This window comes from Mustelus asterias, chromosome 3 (assembly GCF_964213995.1).
Source record: "Mustelus asterias chromosome 3, sMusAst1.hap1.1, whole genome shotgun sequence".
NCBI lineage: Eukaryota > Metazoa > Chordata > Chondrichthyes > Carcharhiniformes > Triakidae > Mustelus > Mustelus asterias.
The window spans coordinates 28,950,940-28,977,120 of NC_135803.1; the positions used below are offsets into that span (position 1 = coordinate 28,950,940).

The window sequence follows — 26,181 nt, forward strand, 5'->3', positions numbered from 1 at the left end:
GGTTCCAGATTCCAGCATCCGTAGTCATTTGCTTTTATCCTCTTTCACTGTGACTTTGGCAGCAGTTTTTCTTTTATAGAGCCAAATACAAAGTACTTGTTTAGTACTTTAGCCCATGCCCACTGCCTTTTGTATAGTCTCTTTATAAGTGTCTAACATTACCTATAAAAGTCTAATATTGCCTATAGAAGTTTGGATTCCCTTTTATGTTAGATACTAGCCCATTTTCATATGCTCTTGTATCCATTCTCATTTCCTTTTGTTCTTTCCCCCGAACTTTTAATATTTATTATGGTCTTTGCTTGTATGATTAACCTGATATCTGTCATATATGCTGCATCTTACTCTCTTAATTATTTCATTATCTGGGGAATCCTAGGTTTGATTGCTTTAACTTTCCCCATTATGGGAATGTACATTGATGGTAATTGAAGCAGCTCCCTATTCATGGCTGCCCATTGTTCAATTACATTTTCATCAATCTTTGATTCCAGTTTACTCAGACCAGAATCATGCTCAACTCACTGAAATTGGCCCACCTCCAACAATTCTCAATTTTCCCTTGTTCCTTTACATATTGAGCTAAATTCAAGATACTATGATCGTGGTTCCTTAAACATTCCCCTACTGACACTTACTCCACTCGACCCCTCATTCCCCAGAACCAGATCTAGCAATTTCTCCTTCCTCATTGGCCCAGAAATACAATAATGGATTGTATTTACCATGCTTTGTGCACTTACAACCAGATGCATTATAAACTTATCTTATACCTTCTTTTCTCTCATAGTCTAATCCCATCTAATGCCATGATATTTTTTAATTTAATCTCCCAATTATTTGTGCACATAATTTCCTCTTTGTAATGTCACATCCAAGTCTCAATCCCTCTGCCAACTTAGTTTAAATCCTTCCCGATAGCATTAGTGAGCTTTGACATGTGGGCATTGATCCCAGATCTATTGAAGTGCAACCAAGAGACCTGTACAAACCCCACCCAAGCTTATTTGCATATGATACCAGGAATAATTCTGAGATTCCCACCTTTGAAGTTACTGTGAAAATCCCTTAGTCACCACACTCCAGCACCTGTTCGGGTACACTGAGGGAGAATTTTAGCACAGCCAATGCACCTAACCAGCACGTCTTTTGGACTGTGGAGGGAAAGCGGAGCACCCGGAGGAAACCCACGCAGACACGGGGAGAACGTGCAGACTCCGCACAGACAGTGGCCCAAACCAGGGATCGAACCCAGGTCCCTGGAGCTGTGGGGCAGCAGTGCTAACCACTGTGCCACCGTGATAAATTGAGAAGAGATTAACCGAAGGAGGAAAGATACAAACAAAGAACAATACAGCACAGGAACAGGCCCTTCGGCCCTCCAAGCCTGCGCCGCTCATGTGCCCAACTAGACCATTCATTTGTATCTCTTTATTCCCAGTCTGTTCATGTAGTTATCTAGATAAGTCTTAAACGATCCCAGCGTGTCCACCTCAATCACCTTGCTTGGCAGTGCATTCCAGGCCCCCATCACCCTCAGTGTAAAATACGTCCCCCTGACATCTGTGTTGAACCTTGCCCCCCTCACCTTGAACCCGTGATCCCTTGTGTTCGTCACCTCCGACCTGGGAAAAAGCTCCCCACTGTTCACCCTATCTATGCCCTTCATAATTTTATACACCTCTATTAGGTCGCCCCTCATCCTCCGTCTTTCCAGGGAGAACAACCCCAGTTTACCCAATCTCTCCTCATAGATAAGACCCTCCATACCAGGCAACATCCTGGTAAACCTTTTCTGTACTCTATCCAAAGCCTCCACGTCCTTCTGGTAGTGTGGCGACCAGAACTGGACACTGTATTCCAAATGTGGCCTAACCAACGTTCTATACAGATGCAACATCATATGCCAACTTTTATATTCTATGCCCCGTCCAATAAAGGCAAGCATGCCATATGCCTTCTTGACCACCCTCTCCAGCTGTGCTGCCACCTTTAAGGATCTGTGGACTTGTACAGCCAGGTCCCTCTGTGTGTCTATACAGGGAAGGAGAGCAAGGCAGCATGAAAGAAAATTAAATGCGACAACCCATTATTCTATATGCGGACATATTAAAAATACACAGTAATCTTTACCTGGCTTCTTGACTAGCAGCCATTTACCACCATCTTCTTACTTGCTAACTTTTGCGCAATTTCTGTCATGATTCTTTTTACGTTGTACAGTCCACACTTGTATTCCATTCAACACTTAACAATCCTGATTGCCTTTTGCTTCTTCTCCTTGTCGCCATTTGCACAACAAGCAGAATCTCCACAAATATGCTTTCTCCTTTGCAGGAGAAACTAAATCCAACCTTCTCCAAAGTACAGTAGAGATGAATGAGATTGCGGCAAGACCATCCAACACAGCACTCACCTGTGGCAGGTTTTAACAAAGGCACTCGTAACTCATAAGGGATTGGGTAAACATATTGGGTTGATTTATTGAATTGATTTATTCTTGCCACATGTATTAGTGTACAGTGAAAAGTATTGTTTCTTGCGCACTACACAAAGCATACCGAACATAGAGAAGGAAAGGAGAGAGTGCAGAATGTAGTGTTATAGTCATAGCTTTCGAGTAAAGAAAGATCAACTTAATGCGAGGTAGGTCCATTCAAAAGTCTGATGGCAGCAGGGAAGAAGCTGTTCTTGAATTGGGGTGCATGGGAACATTTATACATGGATAGAAAGCTTGAAGACATCAAAGCTGCAGACCTGTGTGTATGTGCTCTGCTGAAAGCAAAAGTGAGACGAAAACTGGATCTCATGACACACTTTCTTTCTAGCAATGCCATGGTGCAATTTCTTAAAGGTTTATTACAGCATCTCCTTTCTTTTTAAAGATGCTTTCCCCTTTCAAGAAGTATAACTATTTACAATGCATTGTCATGTTTAGTTACCATAATACAAGTATATGAATCTATGGATCTCTAAAGCATAGAGGTAATTTGCCGATATGTCTATGTAATGGTCATCTTTCCTGGTGTTTTTTTTTAAATTGCTCACAGTGAGCTGTGAGATTGTCATTCCAGGATATTGTTCCTGGTTTCATTTGGGATCTTGTCCTAGAAATAACTCCTCAGAGGTCGGTGTCCCTTCACAGATTGCTTTTATTTGCCAACTCTATTCCATTCATAGAGTGCTTCTGGTACAGTCAGAATGCAGAGTACCAGAACACCTGACACTCTCAGTTTTACATACGGGTAAGAACTCCCTGATTAGGCAGGCAATTATGATTTCAATCAAGGCCAACCTCCTGTGCCTTGTTGAGGTCATTACACCCATCCCACATCCCCGACTCCGAGGAATCTTGGCGGTTCATGCGCCTCATGGGTCTATTTCGACATTGAGTGCTGGGTCCAGATCCTCCAACTCAGCATCTGACATGGAAGGAGCGTATCTAACAGGCGCCCGTCTCCTACGATGCAAGCCCCACAGTTCCAGTTCACCTCTTTCCTCGGGCGGCAGAAGAGTAGCCGCGGCTTCGTCTGCAGTATCATTTTGGACTCCGAGATCTTAGCTACTGGCAATGGAGAGGCGGGGCTTGCCAGTGTGGGAGGACTCTTCTCAGTTCTCAGCCCGCTCAACAGTGTTGGCACTGGAATGAACTGTGATTTTGAGACCCGCAGCTGGCCCAGTTGTTATTTCAGGATGGCCTCGCCCACGCATATTCTGTAGGATACAGGCTCCGTCCTAGACTAAACTGTTCCAGGTAACCCTGCAGAACCATTTGCATAACTCTTTACCCAAACCTTTTCACCAGCCTCCTATTGCCTTTCCTGGCTACTATTGTTGTGGCCTTGTGCTGGGGTTCTTGTTGCTTTTCCACCTTGGCTCCCAGGTTTGGGAATAGCAAACTTAATCTGGTACAGAGTCATCTGTCCTTGAGCAATTCTATGGGTGCTATTCCCGTAGTGGAATGGGGAAGTTGTCCTGCAATCAAATAACCAGTGGGAGAATTTGGTGTCCATTGATGCTGCTGGCTGTGTTTTTAACCCAGCTTTTAAAGTCTGGATCACTCTCTCCACAAGTCCATTCAACCTTGGATGGTATGGCGCCATCCTGATATATCAAGTAGTCCATTTGACTTAATGAACCGGGTGAACTCCTGACTGGCGAAAGCCGGTCCATTGTCAGAGACTATCACCTCTGGGATCCCATGTGTCGCAAATGAGGTGCGAAATTTCTCTAACATTATCTATGTTCACTGAATGCATCCTATGAACATCCATCCACTTGGAGTGGGCGTTCACTATGACCAAGAATATCGAGCCATGAATGGACCTGCATAATCCATGTGCAGCTGAGCCCATGGTCTACCTGGCCATTACGATGGGTGTAGGGGAAGTGCCGGTGGCAACCTTTGCCCTTGCTGGTAATCCTGGCACCGACCCAAAAATACTGCTATGTTCATGTCCATTCTGGGCCACCAAACATAACTCCTGGCCAGCATCTTCATTTTGGAGACTCCTGGGTGACCGCGATGACTTGGAGCAGCCACTTGGAGCTCCCCATAGTAGCATTCTCCTGTATGCTGCTCTCTTCTACTCCAATAAGAATGGAATTGGGGCTGTACTGGCTTTTCTGTTCCCCCATCAGTACTAAGTGTTTAATTTTTGCAAGTACAGGGTCCTTTTGCCAAAGACGTATGTTATGTGCGGCCACTGGGAGAGTATCCAAAAAATTCATAGTCTTTCCCATCTCTTCTACTTGGGGTACCATCAGTGGGGTGTCTGCTAAAGGTAGCCTACTTAAGGCATTTGCATTTGCCATTCGACCTCCCCGCTGGTGCTCCAACTGATAGTTGTAAGCTGCCAATAATAATGCCTACCACTGGATCCAAGCTGGTGCTATCGGTGGCACCACTTTGTCTTCTCTTAGTAACGGCTTGTGATCAATGACAATCACAAATTTCCGCCTATAATGGTATTGATGAAATTTCTTCATTCCTAATATTACTGCCAACTCTTCTTTTTCAATATGAGGTCTACGTGTCGCTTTCCTAAATCCAGGTCTTGAAAACCTATTTTGCTGCTCCAACTCCACATAACGGCAAAGGTTACAATGCCTTGCTGGGCGGGATTCTGAAGGGAATGTTACCTGTCTAATCAAAGCTTGGCTTTGTTTGGGGCTGTCCTGTGGGCAGACCTGGGTTTACTTCTATCTGGATACTTCCTGAGGGCAGCGGCTATGCCATTGCCTGCACTGAAGTCTTGGTCCCTGAACTCAGTTGAACTGGCGAGGGTGTCCACTTTCATCGAGATATTTTACAACTCATATGCCCCACTTGCTGCCTTTTCCAATGATAGGGCCAACTGGAGCACCAGTTTGCAGTCCAGTTGGGCTTCTGCCAACAGGCATTTTTGGATAGAAACAATATTTACCACACATACCAAACGGTCTCTTAACATCTCATTAGGCATGAACCCAAATTCACAAGCTTCTGCAGTCATCTCAACATTGTTAAGAAACTCATGACCTGAATCACAATTTGCATTCCTTCAGTTTAATATACAACTAAGCTCCACCTTTCGCAACTTCCTTACATTTTCACTTACACTCGCGTTGCACTTTGTACACTGCATCACCCACCATGGGAGCAATGCTCACTCATTCACATTCTTGCCCCTTCCCCCAGGGCTGTTGGCTGGTGCTGAGTGTTAAGCTTGTTGATTTAGATGGGAAGAAACTGCCCAACACAGAGGTGACCTAATGGTTCGTCTTCTTGCCAACGCTCTTTTTTTAAAAAAAGAAAGTGGCAATTGAGGCAATTTTTTGGTCAGATTATCATTATTCTGGGAGCTGAAGTGCAGCCTGTACAATTTTGAAATCATCACCAATGTACAGTACAGCTCAGAGACTCCCCTGTCTCTCCTATACAGATACTGCATCACAATTTGCTGGTACATATCCAATTAAATCCCTTTGAAAAACATGTTTATTGTTCACAATTTCACCATTTGCAAGGTTTTGTGGGTATGTAATCCTCTCAGACAGAGGGATTTTGTGAGCTGTGAATACAGTACAGTAATGTGCTCTTTCTACATTGATGGCATCAAACACAGATTGGATGACAGCTCTATCAAACACCCCATTCAGTCCATAAATTTGACTCAAACTTTCAGTCACTTGTCATTTTAATTCTTCATTCAACCCCCACTACACCGTTCCAATGAAACTCAGCATAAACCTGAGGAACAGCACCTCATCTTTTCACTCAGCACCTTACAGCCTTTAGGACTCAGCACTGAGTACAAAAATTGCAGATGATAATCTCTTCCCATATTTTTGCAAATGGCAGCTGTTGCTGAGGAATCTGCTGTTCCCATCTACTTTTGCTAGATTCATTTAGAGTTTCAGATTCTATTAGCATCTCATTTTACATTGCACATCGTCCCTTTTATCATTTAATTTTTCTAAAGAGGTTGGAGGCTGCCATAGGAGCTGTCAACTGTGGAGGCGGGCTGTTTAAGAGGCTCAACTTGGTACTATAGGACTTAATTTTTATTCGTTCATGGGATGTGGGTGTTGTGGGCGGGGCCAGTATTTGTTGTCCATCCCTAATTATCCTTGAACTGAATGGCTTGCTAGACCATTTCAGAGGACAGTTGATGTAGGCCAGACTGGGTAAGGATGGCAGATTCCCTTCCCTGAAAGACATTAGTTTAATTTATTTATTAGTGTCACAAGTAGACTTACCTTAACACTGCAATGAAGTTAGTGTGAAAATCTCCTAGTCGCCACACTCCAGCGCCTGTTCAGATACACTGAGGGAGAATTTAGCATGGCCAATACATCAAACCAGCAGGTCTTTCAAACTGAGAGAAAACCGGAGCACCCGGAGGAAGCTCGCGCAGACATGGGGAGAACGGGCAGACTCCGTACAGTCAGTGACCCAAGGCCAGAATTAAACCTGGGTTCCTGGCACTGTTAAGCAGCAGTGTTAACCACTGTGTCGCCTTGCCACCAGTGAACTAGATAGGTTTTTACAACAATCAACAATGGTTTCATGGTCATCACTAGACTTTTAATTCCAGATTTTTTTATTCAATTCAAATTTCACCAACTGCCTTGGTGGGATTTGAACCCGGGTACCCAGAGCACTTCCCTGGGTCTCGGGATTTGTCCCATGACAATACCACTGTACCAGTGTCTCCCCTTAGTCCCAATTAAAATAAAAGCAGAAAGGCTCACATCCCCTCACCCCCTATTCCCCATCCATGCCACCTCATGCACCCCATTCACCTTCTATAGCCCCTTATTCCCCCATGACAAGTTGTGCCACCTCCTCAACTCCCCTCATGCCTACTATTCCAAAGTAATGCCCCCCAACCAACCCCTATGGCCCCTCATGCCGAGCTAAGACTCCTCTTTTTTATTTATTCGTGTCACTAGCAGGCTTACATTAACACTGCAATGAAGTTACTGTGAAAATCTACTAGTCGCCACACTCCAGTGCCTGTTCGGGTACACTGAGGGAGAATTTAGCATGACCACTGTGTAGAAGCAGGTAAACCCTATAGTAACAGTGGGAGGTGTAAGCAAGCTTTTAAAAAAAGCTTTCCACTTTCTTACAAGGTAATAAAAGTTTCAATCGTCCAGACTCTTTGCAGTTTCAATACCTGAAATTGCAGACACTTGAAACCCCTTAATCTTATGTATATAAACATTTTGAAATTGACAGCATAGATCAGAGAGCCAGTCAATCAAGCAATGTTTTTTGAGGCCCAAGTATTTCTTCTGGCTGTCAGCCAAGCCTCATTATGTATGCTTGGCTGAGAGTCTCTACATTTATTGAAGTACTAAAAGAGTTTTTAAATACCTGAGCCACAGAGAAAACATTGCTTGATTGACATTTATTCCATGCATTTGAGCCATGCATTCAATCTGATTTTATCTGCCAAATGTCAATTTGCTTATGGCTCAGGCAGTAATCCATGGATTATTATCTTTGTGGTTCTGATATTAATTTAGTCCCAGCTAGGCATATCTCCTCAGAAAAATCTTTCTTAGTCCTATCTACGGTGTTGGTGCCCACGTGGTCCACAGCAACTGAAACCTTCCCCTCTAACTTTACATTTCTGTCCAAACCTGAGGAGATGTCTTCACCCCAGTAACAGGTAGGCAACATAGCCTTCGGGACTCATGCTCTCGGATGCAGAGAAGAGTATATCTCCCGAGCAATACTGTTCCCTATTACACTTACATTCCTTTTACTCTCCCCACTTGAATGTTTCCCTGCACCATGGTGCTGTAGTCAGTTTTCCCATCCTCCCCAAATTCCTCCTCTCATAAACACAGGGTGCAAGAACGTCTAACCTGTTGGACAATTGCCAGCACTGTGGCTCCTTCATCACTAGCTTCTGGATCTCCATACCACTTGTATTTACACCCTCAAGTCCCTGACCATGGACCAAATCTGAAGTACTTAGCTTCCTCCTGGATCAAAGTGTCCTGGAAACTTTCACCCTGAAGTATTGCAATGTCTGAAGCCTGGACTCCAACTCATTAATTCAGAAATGAAATTCCTCCATCTGCAGACCTAGTTGTGTTGGTCATACTGGTGTCCAGCAGAGTCCACATGTTACAGCTGCAACACATCATCTGCCCTGCCATCATTATTGCATTTAATTTAACTAATGAGTTTTCAGTCTCACTCCACTATTGTCTGCAGTTATACCAAGTAGTTTGACTTGTTAACCTATAAATGTGGTACAGTACCTATATCTCACTAGTGCTTGACCCAATTTAGAGAGATGAAATCTTAAAACCTCATCAAGCAAAACCTACCTATTCACCTCATTGAAAACTTGAACGCTCACCAGTTTCTGGAGGCAGAAAAGAAAGACATAAAAAGCGACACCCTCTGCACCAGATTCCCAGATTAGCACTGTTAGCACTTGTATCGCATTGTACTCAAACCTAGTCACACTTTGGGCCTGATTTTACCATTTTCATTCTAAGTGCTGAATCTGGGCACAATTCAGATCAGACTTGGAAATCTGCTTTCAGAGGCCCCCATTAGCACTTGGCCAGGAAAAAAAGTCGTGGGTTTGAATCGCGCTGTGGGCAGGGCTTAGCGCGCCCGAAACGATCGGAGCTCTGAACTGCGCATGCACAGTTAGAAAAAAATTTGAAAAAGCGCACCCGTGCCAGATCGCTCCCGGACCACAGAAAGCGGAGAAAGCAGCCCAGGTGCGAAAAGTGGGAGCGATGGCCCCCACAGACATCACTGTCCCCCTTATCCACCCACCCCCCTGCTACCCAGACTGATCATGACCCCCTGCACCCTTCCCCCCCACCGATCGCCCGCAGAGTGGCAGCGGACCCCCCATGCCCCCCGTCTCCCCCACCAGAGATCCATCTGCCCCCCCCCCCCCACCACCAGAGATCCATCTGGCTTCCCCCCACCCCCACCAGTGAGCGATCAGGCCTCCCCTCACCTTACCTGCCTCCCTCCTCCCCACCCCCCTCCCCCCAAACCAGAGAATGATCTGGCCTCCCTCCCCTGCTCCCCCCCACCCCCAGAGAATAATCTGGCCCGCCTCCCCCCCCCCTTCCCCCCCCCCACCACCGATCTGAGTCAGAGAGCTGTTGGAAGCTCTGAACTTACCTCTTCAGCAGTTGGAGCGCCCAAATCAGACTTTTATTTAGCATGTACATTTCGACCCGATTCCAGATTGGCGAATGCGGTGGTACAGGGGGAAATGCTGATAAAGTTGGGCGAGCAGTTCATTAATTCAATTTAAATGCATGCAAATGCATTTAAATCGCAGTTGCGCCTGTTATGGGCACGAATCAGATCACGGCCATTCCCGGGCCTCGGTAAAGTGGCCGCGGGTGCGGATCGCGTTAATGGCCTCATGCCCGACTTTACCACGTTTTCGCGCCCGAAAATGGGCGCAACGCAATGGTAAAATTGGGCCCTTTATGTGAAAAGAAATCCTGTCTAATTTTATTTTATTGCATAACCAATTTGCAGCTGTTAAGTTAGTTTCCTGCTGCAGCAAATAACACCCATTCACTTTCAGTTGGTTGATTGATAACTGCACTGTCAACTTGGGTCAGCGAGCCAGAGCTCTCTGCAGTGTGTTCCTGGGGCCATCAGTCAAGTGTTGCAGAATCTGACACAATAGGCCATGTCCCCTTTTTTACAGCACTAGATGCTGTAAAGCAGGTAAGTTAAAGGTCCAGCCAAGTTTAAAGCTATTTGACATGCTAGGGAGAAAGAAGAGTTGAAGGTAAGAGGGTAGGATTTGGGGAGGTGTGAGATTTAGAAGTCGGGATGGGTCAGACTTCAGGGAGCGGAGGGGGGAGGGGGGATCCGGATCTGGCTCAGCTCGGGCTTCAGGAGTTGGGGAGCTTCTGGTCGGACCTTGGGGGGATTTTGGGGGGTGGGGGTTGGCTTGGCGGGTTTGGATGGTGGGTGGAATTGAGTTGGGTCAGTTCTTGGGGGGATGTGGGTGTGTCAGGCCTTGGTTGGGATTTGGGTCAGGCCTCAGGGTGGGGTGATAGTCGGGAGTCAGGTCTAGAATGGATGGAAGGGGGTGGGGTTAAGATTCAGGTGTTGGTTCTTGGGTGGAAGACTCCGCATGTGTGATGCGGAGTTCTGTGGGATTGAAGGTGTCCTGCCTTTGGTGGGGAGTGAGGGAGGAAGGAAGGTTAGTTCTGCATGGAGTACTCCCCAGTTACACTGCCCTGGATATTGGCAGTTACAGTGCAACATAAACCCAGGTATTGTGTGACAGGAAAGTAAAATTCCCATTGCAGCACTAACTGCACCACAGGTAATGCAAATCAATGCAGAGGCATTTAAAAGGTGATTTTTTTAAATTAGTAGAGGTTACTATAAACGTTTCAAGCGAACCATATGCTCAGATCCTGAATTTAATAAAAAGTTATTAAAAATCTTACATTTGCACGTATCTCCAATCAATTTTCTTATTTTCATTTGTAATTAAGATGTGAGCTTTGTCCTGGATGGTGTTGAGCTCCTTGAGTTGCTGGAACTGTACTAATCCAGGCAGGAGGAGAATATTCTATCACACTCCTGACTTGTGCCTTGTAAATGGGGACCTAAGCACTCATCTTCCTGATAATCAGTGCATAACCCATCACCGCTGGTTCTGACAGGCCCACTGCCATCTCACACTCAGATTAATGTTGATTGGAAGCAGGCAGGACTTCCATCCACCCTTGGAATCCAACCTTGAAGATCTAACAGATTAAGAATCTCTATGGATGGAGATGGTCATTTCCTGGCACTTGTGTGACACAACATTACTTGCCACTTAACAACCCAAGCCTGAATCTTGTTGATGTCTTGTTGCATTAATGCATGAACTGCTTCAGCATCTGACAATAGCAAATGTAACTGAACCGTCTGACAGACATGTTTTTCAGGGCTCATCCAGCTTGGTTAATGGTGGTGCTACTGAGCAACTCTTTGTGATAAACATTGAAGACCCCATCCAGTGTACATTCTGTACCCTTGCTACTCTCAGTGCTTCTTTCAAGTAGTGTTCAGTATGGAGAAGGAGTGCTGATTTATCAGTTGAGGGAGGGTGATAGGTGGTAATCAGCAGGCAATTTCCTGGCTCATGTTTGATGCCCATGTTTAACCTGATGCCATGAGACTTCAAGAGGTTCCAAGTCAATGTTGAGGGCAACTTTCTCCCAATTGTATATCACTGCTCCAACACTGTTTATGGATCTGTTCTGCTGGTGGGACAGGACATGCCCAGAGCAGGCAATGCAGAAGAAATAGAAAGGTGGGAAGGAGGAACAACTTGACAGTCAATAAGGTACTTTTGAAATGTACCACTACTGTAATTTAGGTGGCTGGGACATTGGTTGCAAGCTCTGGTGTGTATGATTAATTCAGGTATGGGACAGCTGTTCAAATTTTGGAACAAGTGGCAAGACATTTGCAGGGTTGACTGAACAGAGTGTAACTGCCATTCCTGTTGCCTCCATTGGTGGCGGGTGGTTCATCTGGTTTTATTCTTTGACTTTTGGGCTTGATTCAACTGAAGGGGAGACGATGACTAGTGGTATTGTCACGAGACCATTAATTCAGAAACTCAGCTAATGTTCTGGGGACCCGGATTTGGATCCCACCTGGGCAGATAGTGGAATTTGAATTCAATAAAAAATATCTGGAATTAAGAATCTACTGGTGACCATTGTCGATTGTTGGAAAAACCCATCTGGTTCACTAATGTCCTTTAGGGAAGGAAATCTGCCATCCTTACCTGGTCTGGCTTACGTGTGAATCCAGAACCACAGCAATGTGGTTGACTCTCATCTGACCCTTGGGCAACTAGGGATTGGCAATAAATGCTGGCCAGCCAGCTACGCCCATGTTCTACAAATGAATAAAAAAAATGCTTGCTGGGCCTTTTCAGAGGCCAGATAAAAGTCAACCACATTGGGGTTGCTGCATCATAAATTCTTGTAACTACATTAAAAATATATTCACCCGAATTCTACCACCCTGCCTGCCATGGAATCTGAGCGGGCGAGCGACAGACAATGGAAATGTGGAATGTTGACTTCAGGCGGGATTTTCTGGTCTCGCTCCAGCAAGGCCATAAAATTTCACCCATCATGTCAAATTAAGTTTGCAGTACCATAATTATCTTCATGAATAGAAATGCTGTAACCAGCAAGGTGGATATAGAATTCAGGGTGAAATAATAGCCCAGCAAGGGGGAGGGGAAGATACAGCAGTTAAATTGTTTTTCAAAGGAGAAGAGCTTGGGATAGGGATGGGTGATTAAAGGGGAACAAGCTAATGGGAAGATAAGAATAGTAAGCACAATGGGACTGAGTTGCTCGGACAAAAGAATAACGCCAAAAGTTTACCGTCTCGCCCGCCATGGGAATCGGAGTGGGCGAGGGCAGACAATGGGAAGGTCCGTTGACCTCAGGCAGGATTTTACAGTTTCAGGACGAGTGAGGCCGTAAAATCCCACCCTAAGTGTCTGGGAGAGAGGATGAAAAAGGAAGTTGATGGAAGTCAATTATTCAATCTAGTGCCCACCCCTACTGTCGCATGAAGCTATCTCTTGACTGTTTTTCACCGTGTGCAACCTGTTATCTTCCAGTCAAAAGCAAAGAAAATATAAATAAACAGACACTGAAGCAGAGGAATGAAAGAGAATCAGAAGCAAAGGTAGGAAGAAAGAAGCTCGATAAAAAAGTAAGACGGGCAGAAGAGGAGAGGCAGACAAACATATATAAAGACAGCAGAAACAGGTTATTGAAGGAATTTGATTCTGCAACCAAGATTAATTAGCTGTGTTATGGAAAAAATGCAGCGAAATGCAGTAATTTTCTTTAGATACATAGGCTTGTCACAATTCTTTGAATTAAAGTTTTAATTTTTTTTTAATACATGTATTATAATTACACACAGTCAAAAATCATTTCATTGTTTTACATACTAATTACATAACTTCCACTTCCAGCCTTGTATCCATCTGCTGCAGGCCTCCTATATTTCCTATTCCCTCTGCCAATTTGCAGTTGATGAAAGGTTTCTTCATTCATTTTGTCCCACAATCTGGACATGCAGCTTTCTAAAATCATTTCTAATCCCAAACATTCCCAACACTTCCATCGCCATGGCAATTTACCATTGTTTTGTTTTCCTTTTGCACAATCCCTCGAGCAATGTTTTGAAGATCATTAACTGCATGAATCTGATATAATCTTTCCCAGAGCACCCTAAGCACAGAGAATCAATGTCACGTGAATAATATCCACTCCTTCATCTTGGAATCACAGCATTTGTCGATTTGTTTTCTTAATTAGGAATAATTACTTACATTTCATAAGCAAGCACCAAGAGAACAGCTTGTCACTGAATGCAGCTCGACACAGATTGTGAGTTTATGGGAATTTGGTGAGTGTGGGCATTTTAAGGGTTCATCTCTTTCTAAATCTAATCTAGTTTGCATTTAGCATTTAACTACAATTTACTGTTAAAGTTAAATTTGTTTCCATCTTAGAGATAAGCAAGTAAACAAGCTCTCGACTGGAGGGGCAGCTACAGTGAGTTAATTAGGTTGATTCAGTAGTTTGAACTGGTTTCTACATCACAGATTTGTTAAAGTGCAGAAGGAGGCCATTTGGCCCATCTTGATAGCACTGACTCTTTTAGTGCCATTCTCCCACCTCTTCAAATAACAGTCTAATTCCCTCTTGAATACCTTGATTGTACCTGCCTCTTCCATACTCTCAGGCAGTGCATTCCAGACCCTAATCACTCATTGAGTGAAGAAGTCTTTTCTCATAGTGCTTTTGCTTCATTTATTAATTACACAAAATTAACCTCTTGTTCTCAATGCTTTCATGAGTGGGAATAATTTCTCCCTTTCTACTCTGTCCAGGCCCCTCATGATTTTGAAAACCTCTATTAAATCTCCTCCTAGCCTTCTCTTCTCCAAGGAAAACAGTCCAAACTTCTCCAAGGAAAACAGTCCAAACTTCTCCAATCTCACAACTGAAATTCCTCATTCCTGGAGCCATTCTTATCAATCGTTTCTGTACTTTCTCCAATGCTTTCACATCCTTTCTAAAGTGTGGTGCCTAGAACTGGATTCAATACTCCAGCTGAGGCTGAACCAATGTCTCATACAAGTTCAACATAACCTCCTTGCTTTTGTGCTCCATGTCGCTATTAATAATGCCTCGGGTACTCTCTCGACCTGTTCTGCTACCTTCAATGATTTGTGCACAGAACTGTGCATTCAATGTTAATAGTTCTCTTCACTCAGATTCTACCTACTAGTTAGATAGTGGAGTTCTGTTTCAGTGTATTGTTAAATTAATAAAACTATATGAGGAAGTTTGAATGGCTACTTCAAACATTTAGTATATTTATTCAGGAATACCTGGAGGCAGATTTTCAACTATGCTGCAAAACTGCTGTTAGAGATCAGCCACTCATTTTCATTTTGCTTGACACCAAGGAGGTTATGCAGCAGGAATTTAAAAGTCCTATTAATTCATTTTTCTTTTTCTGGCTTTATAACATTTCTATTTATACAATAATACAATTACAGCATAGGGCAGTAGAGGTCATACGGAACAAGTCCAATATAAAATTAATATTGAATTAAATGGTACAACAATGAGACATTCTTATTCCACATTGAGATGACATGCTGTTATTCAGGTTGAGATGTGAAGTACATTAATGGAATATGTTGCAGATTTCACTTAGCCGTTAATTTCCCCTCATTTAGACTTTGCTGAAAAGAAATTCAATATAACAGCATTAGTACAATGTAGACCTTACTAGTGGAAATGTAAATGTATCTGAAATTTGCATCTACATTGATCATTCAGCAATTATAGATAGTACAATTGTATAAAGAATATTGGCAGTAGAATTATTCAGAAAGGAGTCCTATCTTTAATAATAATTTGCTTATTTTATCTGTCCACACTTATTAATTTGGCTGGTGGTGCCCCCTACACTTACAGGATGACAATTGTTCAATTGGATATTCGTGGTGGCCCTTGGTGACCTCACTGTAAGAGCTGGTGCAGATCACCAGACATGGGAAAGAATCAGGATTGGCAGTTGTAACAACAATGTCTCTTCTTTGATTTAGCATCATAGAATCCCTGCAGTGCAGAAAGAGGCCATTCAGACCATCGAGTCTGCACCGGCTCTCTGGACATCCCACCCAGATTTCCCCTCCACTCCATCCCTATAACCCCATGCATTTACCATGGCCAATCAACCTAAGCTGCACATCTTTGAATTGTGGGAGGAAACTGGAGCACCCGGAGGAAACCCACACAGACATGGGGAGAGTGTGCAAACTTCACATAGTCACTCAAGGCTGGAATCGAACCAGGGTCCCTGGCACTGAGGCAGCAGTGCTGTGGTATCCACTGTGCCGCCCACATCTTGCTGACAATATGTGCTGAGTATGAACTCTTAATCACCAATACAGTTTTCAACCTCTCTAATTGCAACAAGATGCACTCCTAATTTCCACATTGACATCGAATCGTCAGCAGACACAGAGGCAGGATGTGGATGTAACAGAACCCATGTGAGGAACTGACACGGTCTTATTTTAAAGCAAAACATCAAGATGTATTCCCCTTGAGGCCCCCAGGATATGGAGGTCCAGAAGTGTTGCAATTGCTGGAATTCTCTGACCTCCCTCAGGGCTGGAATTCTCTGGTCCTGCTGCAGCGAATGGAGTTTTGGCTGAGCATCAAATTCTCCGTTCTTACTGGCAGCAGTGTATGACATCGGAAAATTCTGGCCAATACCTCAAAGCTCAAACATACAGTCAAGAAGGAATTCCTCTCAGCGAAACCCGAGAGTCACTTGTGTGTAGCAAAAATGGACTGTATTGAGGAGGAATGGGTGATCTTCAGAGATATTGTGTACTCCACTGCTCCAGAGGCCCTCAGTCATTTCTCTCATAAGCACAAGATTGGTGCAATGAAAACAAAGAGGTAATCCAGAAACTACTGGAGGAAAAACATCACCTCTGCAGGGTTTACCTCAATGACCACTAATCATTATCTGTAGTGATGCTCTTTCAGAAACTTCATCAGTGAACAATAAAGGATTTATTTACGAAGAATCTACTAGAGCAGCAGCTTGCCTAATTCTAGAGTGCCTCTGCCAAGAGAACTCCTCCTCCCAGGGTGATTCCCCACTCTCAGTCCCAATTGGTAATCCAGGCCAGGTGACCCTTACTCTGCTGTGTTGCCCTTCAAGGGACAATCACCACATTATTCGGGCACAAGGCGTACCGAAACATCTGCAGGATTATCCAATGCAAGCTCAGAGAGATACTGGACACATGGCTGAATCAGGAAGCAGACAAACCTCTGTCATATTCAGACCACAAAGACTGAAAATAAATCTACAATGTTCTAAGTATGTTTGCGGGTCATAGTCTACTGGTTCATCACCAATCCTCTGTGATGGGTCAACACTGCTCACAGGAAATCCCAAATTGATGGCAATCAGCCTTCATCCATCAATGAACAGGCTGACACAGGTTGCCATCAACGGTTGTTTTGCTGACCCTCCAACCCTGTCAGAAATGATGAATGTAATCAGGCTTCTATCTACCAGCTAAGCTCTAGGAGCCAGTGCTATACCAACTGAAGTCTACAATATTGGAGATCAATGGCTGGTCAAGATGGCTACTGAACTCTTTCAGTCTACGTGGAAGCAAGAAGCCATCCTGAAAGTGTGACAAACTTTGACCTGGAAGCAGTACATTAAAGAACATGTGTAATTTATTTTATATGTCTGTGGAATCAATAACTTTTTAACAATGTTTGAAAAGGACTTTTAAGAGTTAACATCAGTGGTAAAGAAATAGGTTGCAATTTTCTTGGATAGTACGGAATACTGGTCCATGTGACCTTGTAACCCTTGACCGAGAAGCAATACCAGCAGGATGTAAAGACCAGAAGCAATATGGACTAATGGACACAAAGGAGTGCTAGGAAGAGCTGGAGGGTGAAGGCACAGGTGCAGACACAAAGAGAAAGCAGACTCAAACAGAAAGAGGAATACCAAAATTCTTTTGAGGAGAAGAAACAGGAAAAGTTCAGTTTTTCTATCTGGCAGAAAAGGAGACAGGAGCTCTTGAAGGCAATGTGTGAACTGGCAAAAAGGGTCTAAAAATGGGCAAGTGATGTGAATAGTTTGGAGAGACTGAAGAGCTAAATGTTTTCCCAGAAATGGCCAAACAGTAAACCAGCTGTTATTCGTAAATCAGTTGCAAAGGACCTCTGAAATGTTACATCATCAGGAGTACCATGCTCTGTGGGAGGGAGGGTTTGCACAGGTGCTTTGTTGATGATAACCGTACGTGTGAAACTTTCAGGATAGGAGCACTGGGCTGGATTGGTGGTGGGGAGGGGGTGGCGGGGGGGGGGGGGGGGGGGAGGTGGTTGGATGAAAGCCTGTTATATAGTATTCCTGACCTACTCTGCATGAATAAAGAACAGCATATTGTAGAACTGTGTAGCTACATCATAAGTAAGAAGTTTAACTTACTTATGTTAAACTTCTTACTGTGTTTACCCCAGTCCAACGCCGGCATCTCCACATCATAGCTACATCATGTCATTCATACTGAAGGGGAACGTTTGTGATAATAAGGGATGTATCTTTGTTGCATCAGCTATTTAAAATGAACATGCCATTTTGTTTGAAGTATTATTTGCCTATTAATTCATGTTTAATTTCTGAAGCTTCTATTTGTGTGAAAGCAACATTTACAAAAATTGAAAATCGTGTGTGTGTGCATGTGTGTTTGTGTTATATCTGTTGGGAGCTGAGTAAGTAGGAACATGGAACATTACCTGGAATCACTTTAGCAATGACTGTCAGCTCAGTCAGCAACCTTGCACTTGCTGCTGTCAGCACTAAGGATTGCAGCAGACTTGAACCAGGAAGGTGTCCAACTCCCCCCAATGCCAATTAAGGCATGAAGCTAAAACCTATTTCTATTTGTAAATCAGTGATGCCTTGTGTTCAGGCATAACCAATCATTTTAATTTTAATTTGATAATTGTCAAAATGTCGGCCGAGGAACTGCTGCTTGCTGGGGTTTGCAGCGGGCAGGAGTGTCACAGTCAGTAAAAAAATGTGGTGTGATGGGAATATCGTGCAAGGGAGGGCATGGCTGGAAGGGATTAAATGATGAAATTTGTTAAATATACCAATTTGACCATGGCCAGAGAAAGTTAGTAAGATGGAGATGTCATAAGAGGAATTTAATGGCATGGAACGTGTAATGACAATGATTAAATGGCATGGATGGAAATGGCATGGAGAAAAGGAATAGCATGGGAGAGGTGACATGGAAGGATGGAATAGTATGTGATGGGGCTGGCATGGGAGCAGTAGTTTAACAACACCAGGTTAAAATCCAACAGGTTTATTTGGTAGCAAAAGCCACACAAGCTTTCGGAGCCCCAAACCCCTCCTTCAAGTGAGTAGGAATTCTGTTCACAAACAGGGCATATAAAGACACAAACTCAATTTACATGAATAATGGTTGGAATGCGAATACTTACAGCTAATCAAGTCTTTAAGATACAAACAATGTGAGTGGAGAGAGCATCAAGACAGGCTAAAGAGATGTGTATTGTCTCCAGACAGAACAGCCAGTGAGACTCTGCAGGTCCAGGCAAGCTGTGGGGATTACAAATAGTGTGACATGAACCCAATATTCCGGTTGAGGTCATCCTCATGTGTGCGGAACTTGGCTATCAGTTTCTGCTCAGCGACTCTGCGCCGTCGTGTGTCGTGAAGGCCACCTTGGAGAACGCTTACCCGAATATCAGAGGCCGAATGCCCGTGACCGCTGAAGTGCTCCCCAACAGGAAGAGAACAGTCTTGTCTGGTGATTGTCGGACGAATGAACACCGCTCGACAATCACCAGACAAGACTGTTCTCTTCCTGTTGGGGAGCACTTCAGTGGTCACGGGCATTCGGCTTCTGATATTCGGGTAAGCGTTCTCCAAGGCGGCCTTCACGACACACGACGGCGCAGAGTCACTGAGCAGAAGCTGATAGCCAAGTTCCGCACACATGAGGACGGCCTCAACCGGGATATTGGGTTCATGTCACACTATTTATAATCCCCACAGCTTGCCTGGACCTGCAGAGTCTCACTGGCTGTCCTGTCTGGAGACAATACACATCTCTTTGGCCTGTCTTGTTGCTCTCTCCACTCACATTGTTTGTATCTTAGAGACTTGATTAGCTGTAAGTATTCGCATTCCAACCATTATTCATGTAAATTGAGTTTGTGTCTTTATATGCTCTGTTTGTGAACAGAATTCCCACTCACCTGAAGCTCCGAAAGCTTGTGTGGCTTTTGCTACCAAATAAACCTGTTGGACTTTAACCTGGTGTTGTTAAACTTCTTACTGTGTTTACCCCAGTCCAACGCCAGCATCTCCACATCATGGGAGCAGTAGGGCAGGGAATGACATTTTATGGGTGGCTTGGGCAGATGGAGGAGATGATGGAATTAGCTAAGCATCCTAATATTTTTCGGGTCTCTGTTAGAATAAAATTTGTAGTATATTAAACCATAAAGAAGGCATTCTTCAACAATAACCACACAATGTTATTCAGGTTGCGACATCGGACTAGATTTTACATGGAGTCAGTAGCCTCGCACCCCTAGCTTAAAAGGGGTGAGCCAGCTACCACTCAGCCAGATCACCTCAAGCTGATTAAAGCCAAAATTATCTAGTCTCACAATCCCCACTACCACTGCCAGTGAGGATGGAGATTTTGGCACTCAGCCAAATCTGCGTTCACAGCAGGGGGACTGGAGAAGCTGGCCCTTAATGTTCATCAGCCTGTTAATAATAAAGTTAATAAAGTTGGGTAGAGTGATTGTAGATTGGGAGGTGGGAAGTTAGAATTTGGTGTTTGTAAAATTGTAAAATGCTAGGGGGGAAAGCATTGCATGGTCTTGTTAAAATGTGGTGCTTTTTCTATGCTTAGAAATTTAAAATGCAAGTACATAGAGAGCCCTAACTGAAACATTTGTCTTGAAAGGCCAAGCAGCAGTTTGTAGCAAGACAACAGGCTTTTGAATTTAGCCAATCAATTTGAATCAGGCACTTAGATACCAAAAACCTATTAAATTTAAATCTGTTGGTTTTGACAACCTTGGACCAATCCTATTGTGGGAAATATTGATATGTCATCACGGGTATAAAAGAAGGGGGCAGTGGGACAAAGCGGTAGAGCAACTGCCACCTGCCAGAGCTAACAGCTCTCAGCTCTCAAGAGAGAGAGAGAGAGAGAAGCTATGAGAGCCAGCGATGTTCTCTCTCTGAGAGAGAGCATCGCTGGCTCTCATAGCTTCATCTATGTCTTAGAGAAAGCACTATCTAGATAGCAAAGGTACCAAAGAAGAAAGAAGTTCCAGACAAAAGAATCAACAGAGAATGTCCAGAATATTCTTGAAGACACAAAACCTGGGGGCAGGGATTCAGGTTCCTGGACCATTGGGACCTCTTTAGGGGCAGGTGTGACCTGTACACAGGGGGACCAATATTCTGGCGGTAAGGTTGTCTAAGGCTACTGGGGAGAGTTTAAACTAGATAGGTTGGGGGGAGGGGATCAAGACGAGGTGACTGGGAGCGAGGAAGTTAGCTCGCAAACAGAGAAGGGTTATAGACGGTGCAAGAGGGAGGATGGACGGGGGATAGAGAAGGGGAGAGCTCAGACCAAAGGATTGAGATGTGTTTACTTTAATGCCAGGAGTATAGTGAATAAAGGGGATGAGCTCAGAGCGTGGATCGGTGCCTGGAAGTGTGATGTGGTGGCCATTACGGAGACTTGGATGTCTCAGGGACAGGACTGGATACTACAGGTGCCGGGATTCAGATGTTTCAGGAAGGACAGGGAGGGAGGCAAGAGAGGGGGTGAAGTGGCACTGCTGATCAGGAATAGTGTCACAGCTGTAGAGAAGGTGTATGCTGTGGAGGGATTGTCTACAGAGTCTCTGTGGGTGGAAGTTCGGAGTGGGAAGGGGTCGATCACTTTACTGGGAGTTTTCTATAGGCCGCCCAATAGTGACAGGGAGGTGGAGGAGCAGATAGGGAAACAGATCCTGGAGAGTTGCAATAATAGCAGAGTTGTTGTGATGGGAGACTTTAATTTCCCAAACATAGATTGGAATATCCCTAGGGTAAGGGGATTGGATGGGGAGGAGTTCGTTAGGTGTGTTCAGGAGGGTTTCCTGACACAGCATGTGGACAAGCCTACAAGAGGAGAGGTTGTACTTGATCTGATACAGACCAATGAGCCTGGACAGATGTCAGATCTCTCAGTGGGAGAGCATCTTGGGGATAGCGATCATAACTCTATCTCCGTTATGCTTGCATTGGAAAAAGAAAGGATCAGGCAAGCTAGGAAAGCGTTTATATGGAGTAAGGGGAAATATGAAGACATAAGGCAGCAAATTAGAGGAGTAAATTGGAAGGAGGTATTCTCGGGGAAATCTACTGAAGAGAGGTGGCAGTTTTTCAAGGAATGTCTGTCTAGGGTTCTTCAGGACAATGTTCCGAGCAGACAGGGAGGAGTTGGTAGGTTAAAGGAACCGTGATGCACGAAAGCTGTGCGGGACCCAGTCGAGAAGAAAAGGAAAGCGTACAAAAGGTTCAAAGAGCTTGGCGAAGATAGGGATCTAGATGAGTATACGGCTTGTAGGAAGGGACTAAAGAAGGAAATTAGGAGAGCCAGAAGGGGTCAGGAGAAGGCCTTGGCAAGTAGAATTAAGGAAAACCCTAAGGCGTTCTATGAATATGTGAAGAGTAAAAGGATGAGACGTGAAGGAATAGGGCCTATAAAAGGTGAAGGCGGGAAAATCAGTACGGAACCAGTAGAAATGGCAGAGGTGCTTAATGAGTATTTTGCCTCGGTTTTCACAGAGGAGAAGGACATGGGTGGATGTACTGTGGGCTTGCGGTGGACTGAAAAGATTGAGTATGTGGACTTTAACAAAGAGGTTGTGCTGGAATCCAGATCCCATCCGGATGGGATGTACCCCAGGTTACTGTGGGAGACGAGGGAAGAGATTGCCGAGCCTCTGGCGATGATCTTTGCATCGTCGATGGAGACGGGAGAGGTGCCAGAGGATTGGAGGATTGCGGATGTGGTTCCTATTTTCAAGAAGGGGAATAGGGATAGCCCAGGAAATTACCGACCGGTGAGTCTAACCTCAGTGGTTGGTAAGCTGATGGAGAAGATCCTGAGGGACAAGATTTATGAGCATTTGGAGAGGTTTAGTATGCTCAAGAATACTCAGCATGGCTTTGCCAAAGGCAGATCGTGCCTTATGAGCCTGGTGGAGTTCTTCGAAAATGTGACTAAACACATTGACGAAGGGAAAGCGGTAGATGTGGTTTATATGGATTTTAGCAAGGCGTTCGATAAGGTCCCCCATGCAAGGCTTCGAGAAAAAGTGAGAGGGCATGGGATCCAAGGGGCTGCTGCCCTGTGGATCCAGAACTGGCTTGCCCAAAGGAGGCAGAGAGTGTGTATAGATGGATCTTTTTCTAAATGGAGGTCGGTCACCAGTGTTGTGCCCCAGGGATCTGTTCTGGGACCCTTGCTGTTTGTCATTTTCATAAATGACCTGGATGAGGAAGTGGAGGGATGGGTTGGTAAGTTTGCCGACGACACGAAGGTTGGTGGTGTGGTGGATAGTCTGGAGGGATGTCAGAAGTTACAGAGGGACATAGATAGGATGCAAGACTGGGCAGAGAAGTGGCAGATGGACTTCAACCCAGATAAATGCGTAGTGGTCCATTTTGGCAGGTCAAATTGGATGAAGGAGTACAATGTAAAGGGAAAGACTCTTAGTACTGTGGAGGATCAGAAGGACTTTGGGGTCCAGGTCCATAGGACTCTAAAATCGGCCCCGCAGGTGGAGGAGGTGGTTAAGAAGGCGTATGGTGTGCTGGCCTTTATCAATCGAGGGATTGAGTTTAGGAGTCCGGGGATAATGATGCAGCTATATAAGACTCTCGTCAGACCCCACTTGGAGTACTGTGCTCAGTTCTGGTCGCCTCATTACAGGAAGGATGTGGAAAAGATTGAAAGGGTCCAGAGGCGATTTACAAGGATGTTGCCTGGATTGAGTGGCATGCCTTATGAGGATAGGCTGAGGGAGCTCGGTCTTTTCTCCTTGGAGAGACATAGGATGAGAGGAGACCTAATAGAGGTATCTAAGATGTTGAGAGGCATAGATCGGGTGGACTCTCAGAGGCTTTTTCCCAGGGTGGAAATGGCTGCTACGAGAGGACACAGGTTTAAGGTGCTGGGGTGTAGGTACAGGGGAAATGTTAGGGGGAAGTTTTTCACACAGAGGGTGGTGGGCGAGTGGAATCGGCTGCCGTCAGTGGTGGTGGAGGCAAACTCAATAGGCTCTTTTAAGAGACTCCTGGATGAGTACATGGGACTTAATAGGATGGAGGGTTATAGGTAGGCCTAAAAGGTAGGGATATGTTCGGCACAACTTGTGGGGCCGAAGGGCCTGTTTTGTGCTGTAGTTTTCTATGTTTCTATGTTTCTATGTAATTTAGGGAGTGACTGAATTATATTTTTGTTAATGAGTGGAAATTGTATTTATTTGAACAGCATACCATTGGTAATAGTTAATAGTTAAAAGGGATTTATTCAGTTTGTTAAGAGTTCAGTTAATTTGCTCACTGTTAGTTAGATAAATAAATTGTACGTGTTGAGTTTAGAGTGTGTCAGGGATTTATTTTATATTTAATCACGAAGTTGCTGAAAAGCAGGTCATACCCACTTCACACACACTTTTTACAGATTATAGGGTGAGGTACTCCTCTTTGGGTGTTTCGGGTGTTAGTTCTCAGAGGGGGAATCCACCTCTGCTTTATAACAAGCTTGGACTGAAACTTCCAGCCAACTGCATCTGAGAGCTGCTGACCAATCAAATGGTTGACAGCATTTTAATCTCAGCAGCACCATCAGGACTGCTGGTCACTGCTGGGACTGCATGCAGTTCCCCAAGGCTAGAGAGCCATGGAGCCGGATACTGAGGTATGTCGGGGGCTTCATCAGGATCAGGCTGGCAAGCCTACCAAGTGGTCAGGGAGCCAGGCTCATAAATATAGGGATTGGGAAACATACAGTGAGGCAAGTACCTTGTGAGTTTTCCTTTGCTTAGCATGCCTGAACATTAGGGACTTCCTGCCCTGGGTTGCGGAAAACCTTAACCAATGTCACAACATTTGCACAATAAGCACTGAATTTAGTTTACAAATAGCAGTGTGTTTACTTAAAAACAATTGTAACTACTCATAAGATTAATAATTGAAATACAATTTTACAGTTGGATTTTGTTCCACAGTTTATACAGAAATATGTGGTAAGTAACATTATTTTAACAATCTTCTTCAGAAAGGTGGGACCTGATAAATGGAAATAAAAACACATAATTATTATTGGTACAAAGTTTTCCTGCATTTGGAAGGTACTAGCTTCTAGTACAGTATTGGGCTAATAATCATCAATTTAGGCACAATAGGTTTTACATATGATCATGCAAATTAGGAGCAGTGTAGGTCACTTTGCCCCTCGAGTCGGCACTGCCATTCAATAAGCTCATGCCTGTTCTGCTTGTAACCTCAACTCCACATTTCCACCTACACCCAATAACCTCTCACCCCCCTTTCTTTTCAAGAATCTATCTAACTCTACCCTAAGAATATTCAAAGAATATTAAATAAATTCTTCTGTGCTGCTTCTGTATTCCAATAATAATTACTTACGTTATATGTGAAGCCAAAAAATTAGACTTTCTGCATCTTAATAATTTACCGTTTTCTAACTCAAAATAATAATGTTGTTGTAATGAAAATATTCTCAAATGTTGAGGATTATCTCAATTGTTCCCAAGAATTCACTCTGAGTTTAGGCAGAAAGCCATTCACAAAATAACATGAAGTAACATTTTTTCAAAGCCACTCAGTCATTTGGTAATACATAATGTATATATTTCATGGTTATTTTCCACAACCTACCTGTTGGGTTTGGTTCTTAGCCAGAATGTGAAGTCTTTGAAGAACTTTCTCTCTTATTTGCTGATCAGCCAAATCCAGATCCTCACTTGTGACAGTAAACCTTAGAACAACTTTGTGTTGCACTGCACATAATGTGAAAAAGTGATTAATGATTGAAGCAAGCTGTTGCCAGGGTGTTACTTAAATATTTCAGTTATTTGTCTATGATATAGATAGAGACAAGATAGCCAGTTGTGCTATGAAACATGATGATAATCAAGCTGGTAAGCAGAGTAGGGTACAAAAGAGCACCAGAGAAAGAATGAGATTTCACTTGGTGAGTGGCAGGAAAGAGTGAAAGCAGAACGAGGGATAAAAGATCAGCAAAGGGAGTGAAAGTTCTGGCACCTTTGTCATCTGCAAGCAACCCAGCCATCAGAACTCTCGCTCTTAGCAAAAGAGCACTATATCCATCCCCCTTGCTATACTGGACCCCACACCACTACATTCCTATTAACTCCCCTCACTTGAATGGCTCCTGTCTAATGTAAAGACATGTGAGTTACAAC

At 44.1% G+C, this 26,181-nt stretch overlaps 1 protein-coding gene across 1 annotated transcript in view; it reads right to left on the bottom strand.

Moving 5' to 3' along the window:
- Positions 1-13,412: 13,412 nt before the first annotated feature.
- Positions 13,413-26,181, bottom strand: part of LOC144486037 (uncharacterized) — a 47,254-nt gene continuing 34,485 nt past the window's right edge. The window contains exons 14-15 of the mRNA XM_078204150.1: positions 25,634-25,755; positions 13,413-15,302 (exon numbers count right to left, since the gene is read on the bottom strand). Coding sequence (XP_078060276.1) covers positions 15,267-15,302; positions 25,634-25,755 — 158 coding nt within the window. The 3' untranslated portion in view covers positions 13,413-15,266. The remainder of the gene's footprint in view (positions 15,303-25,633; positions 25,756-26,181) is intronic.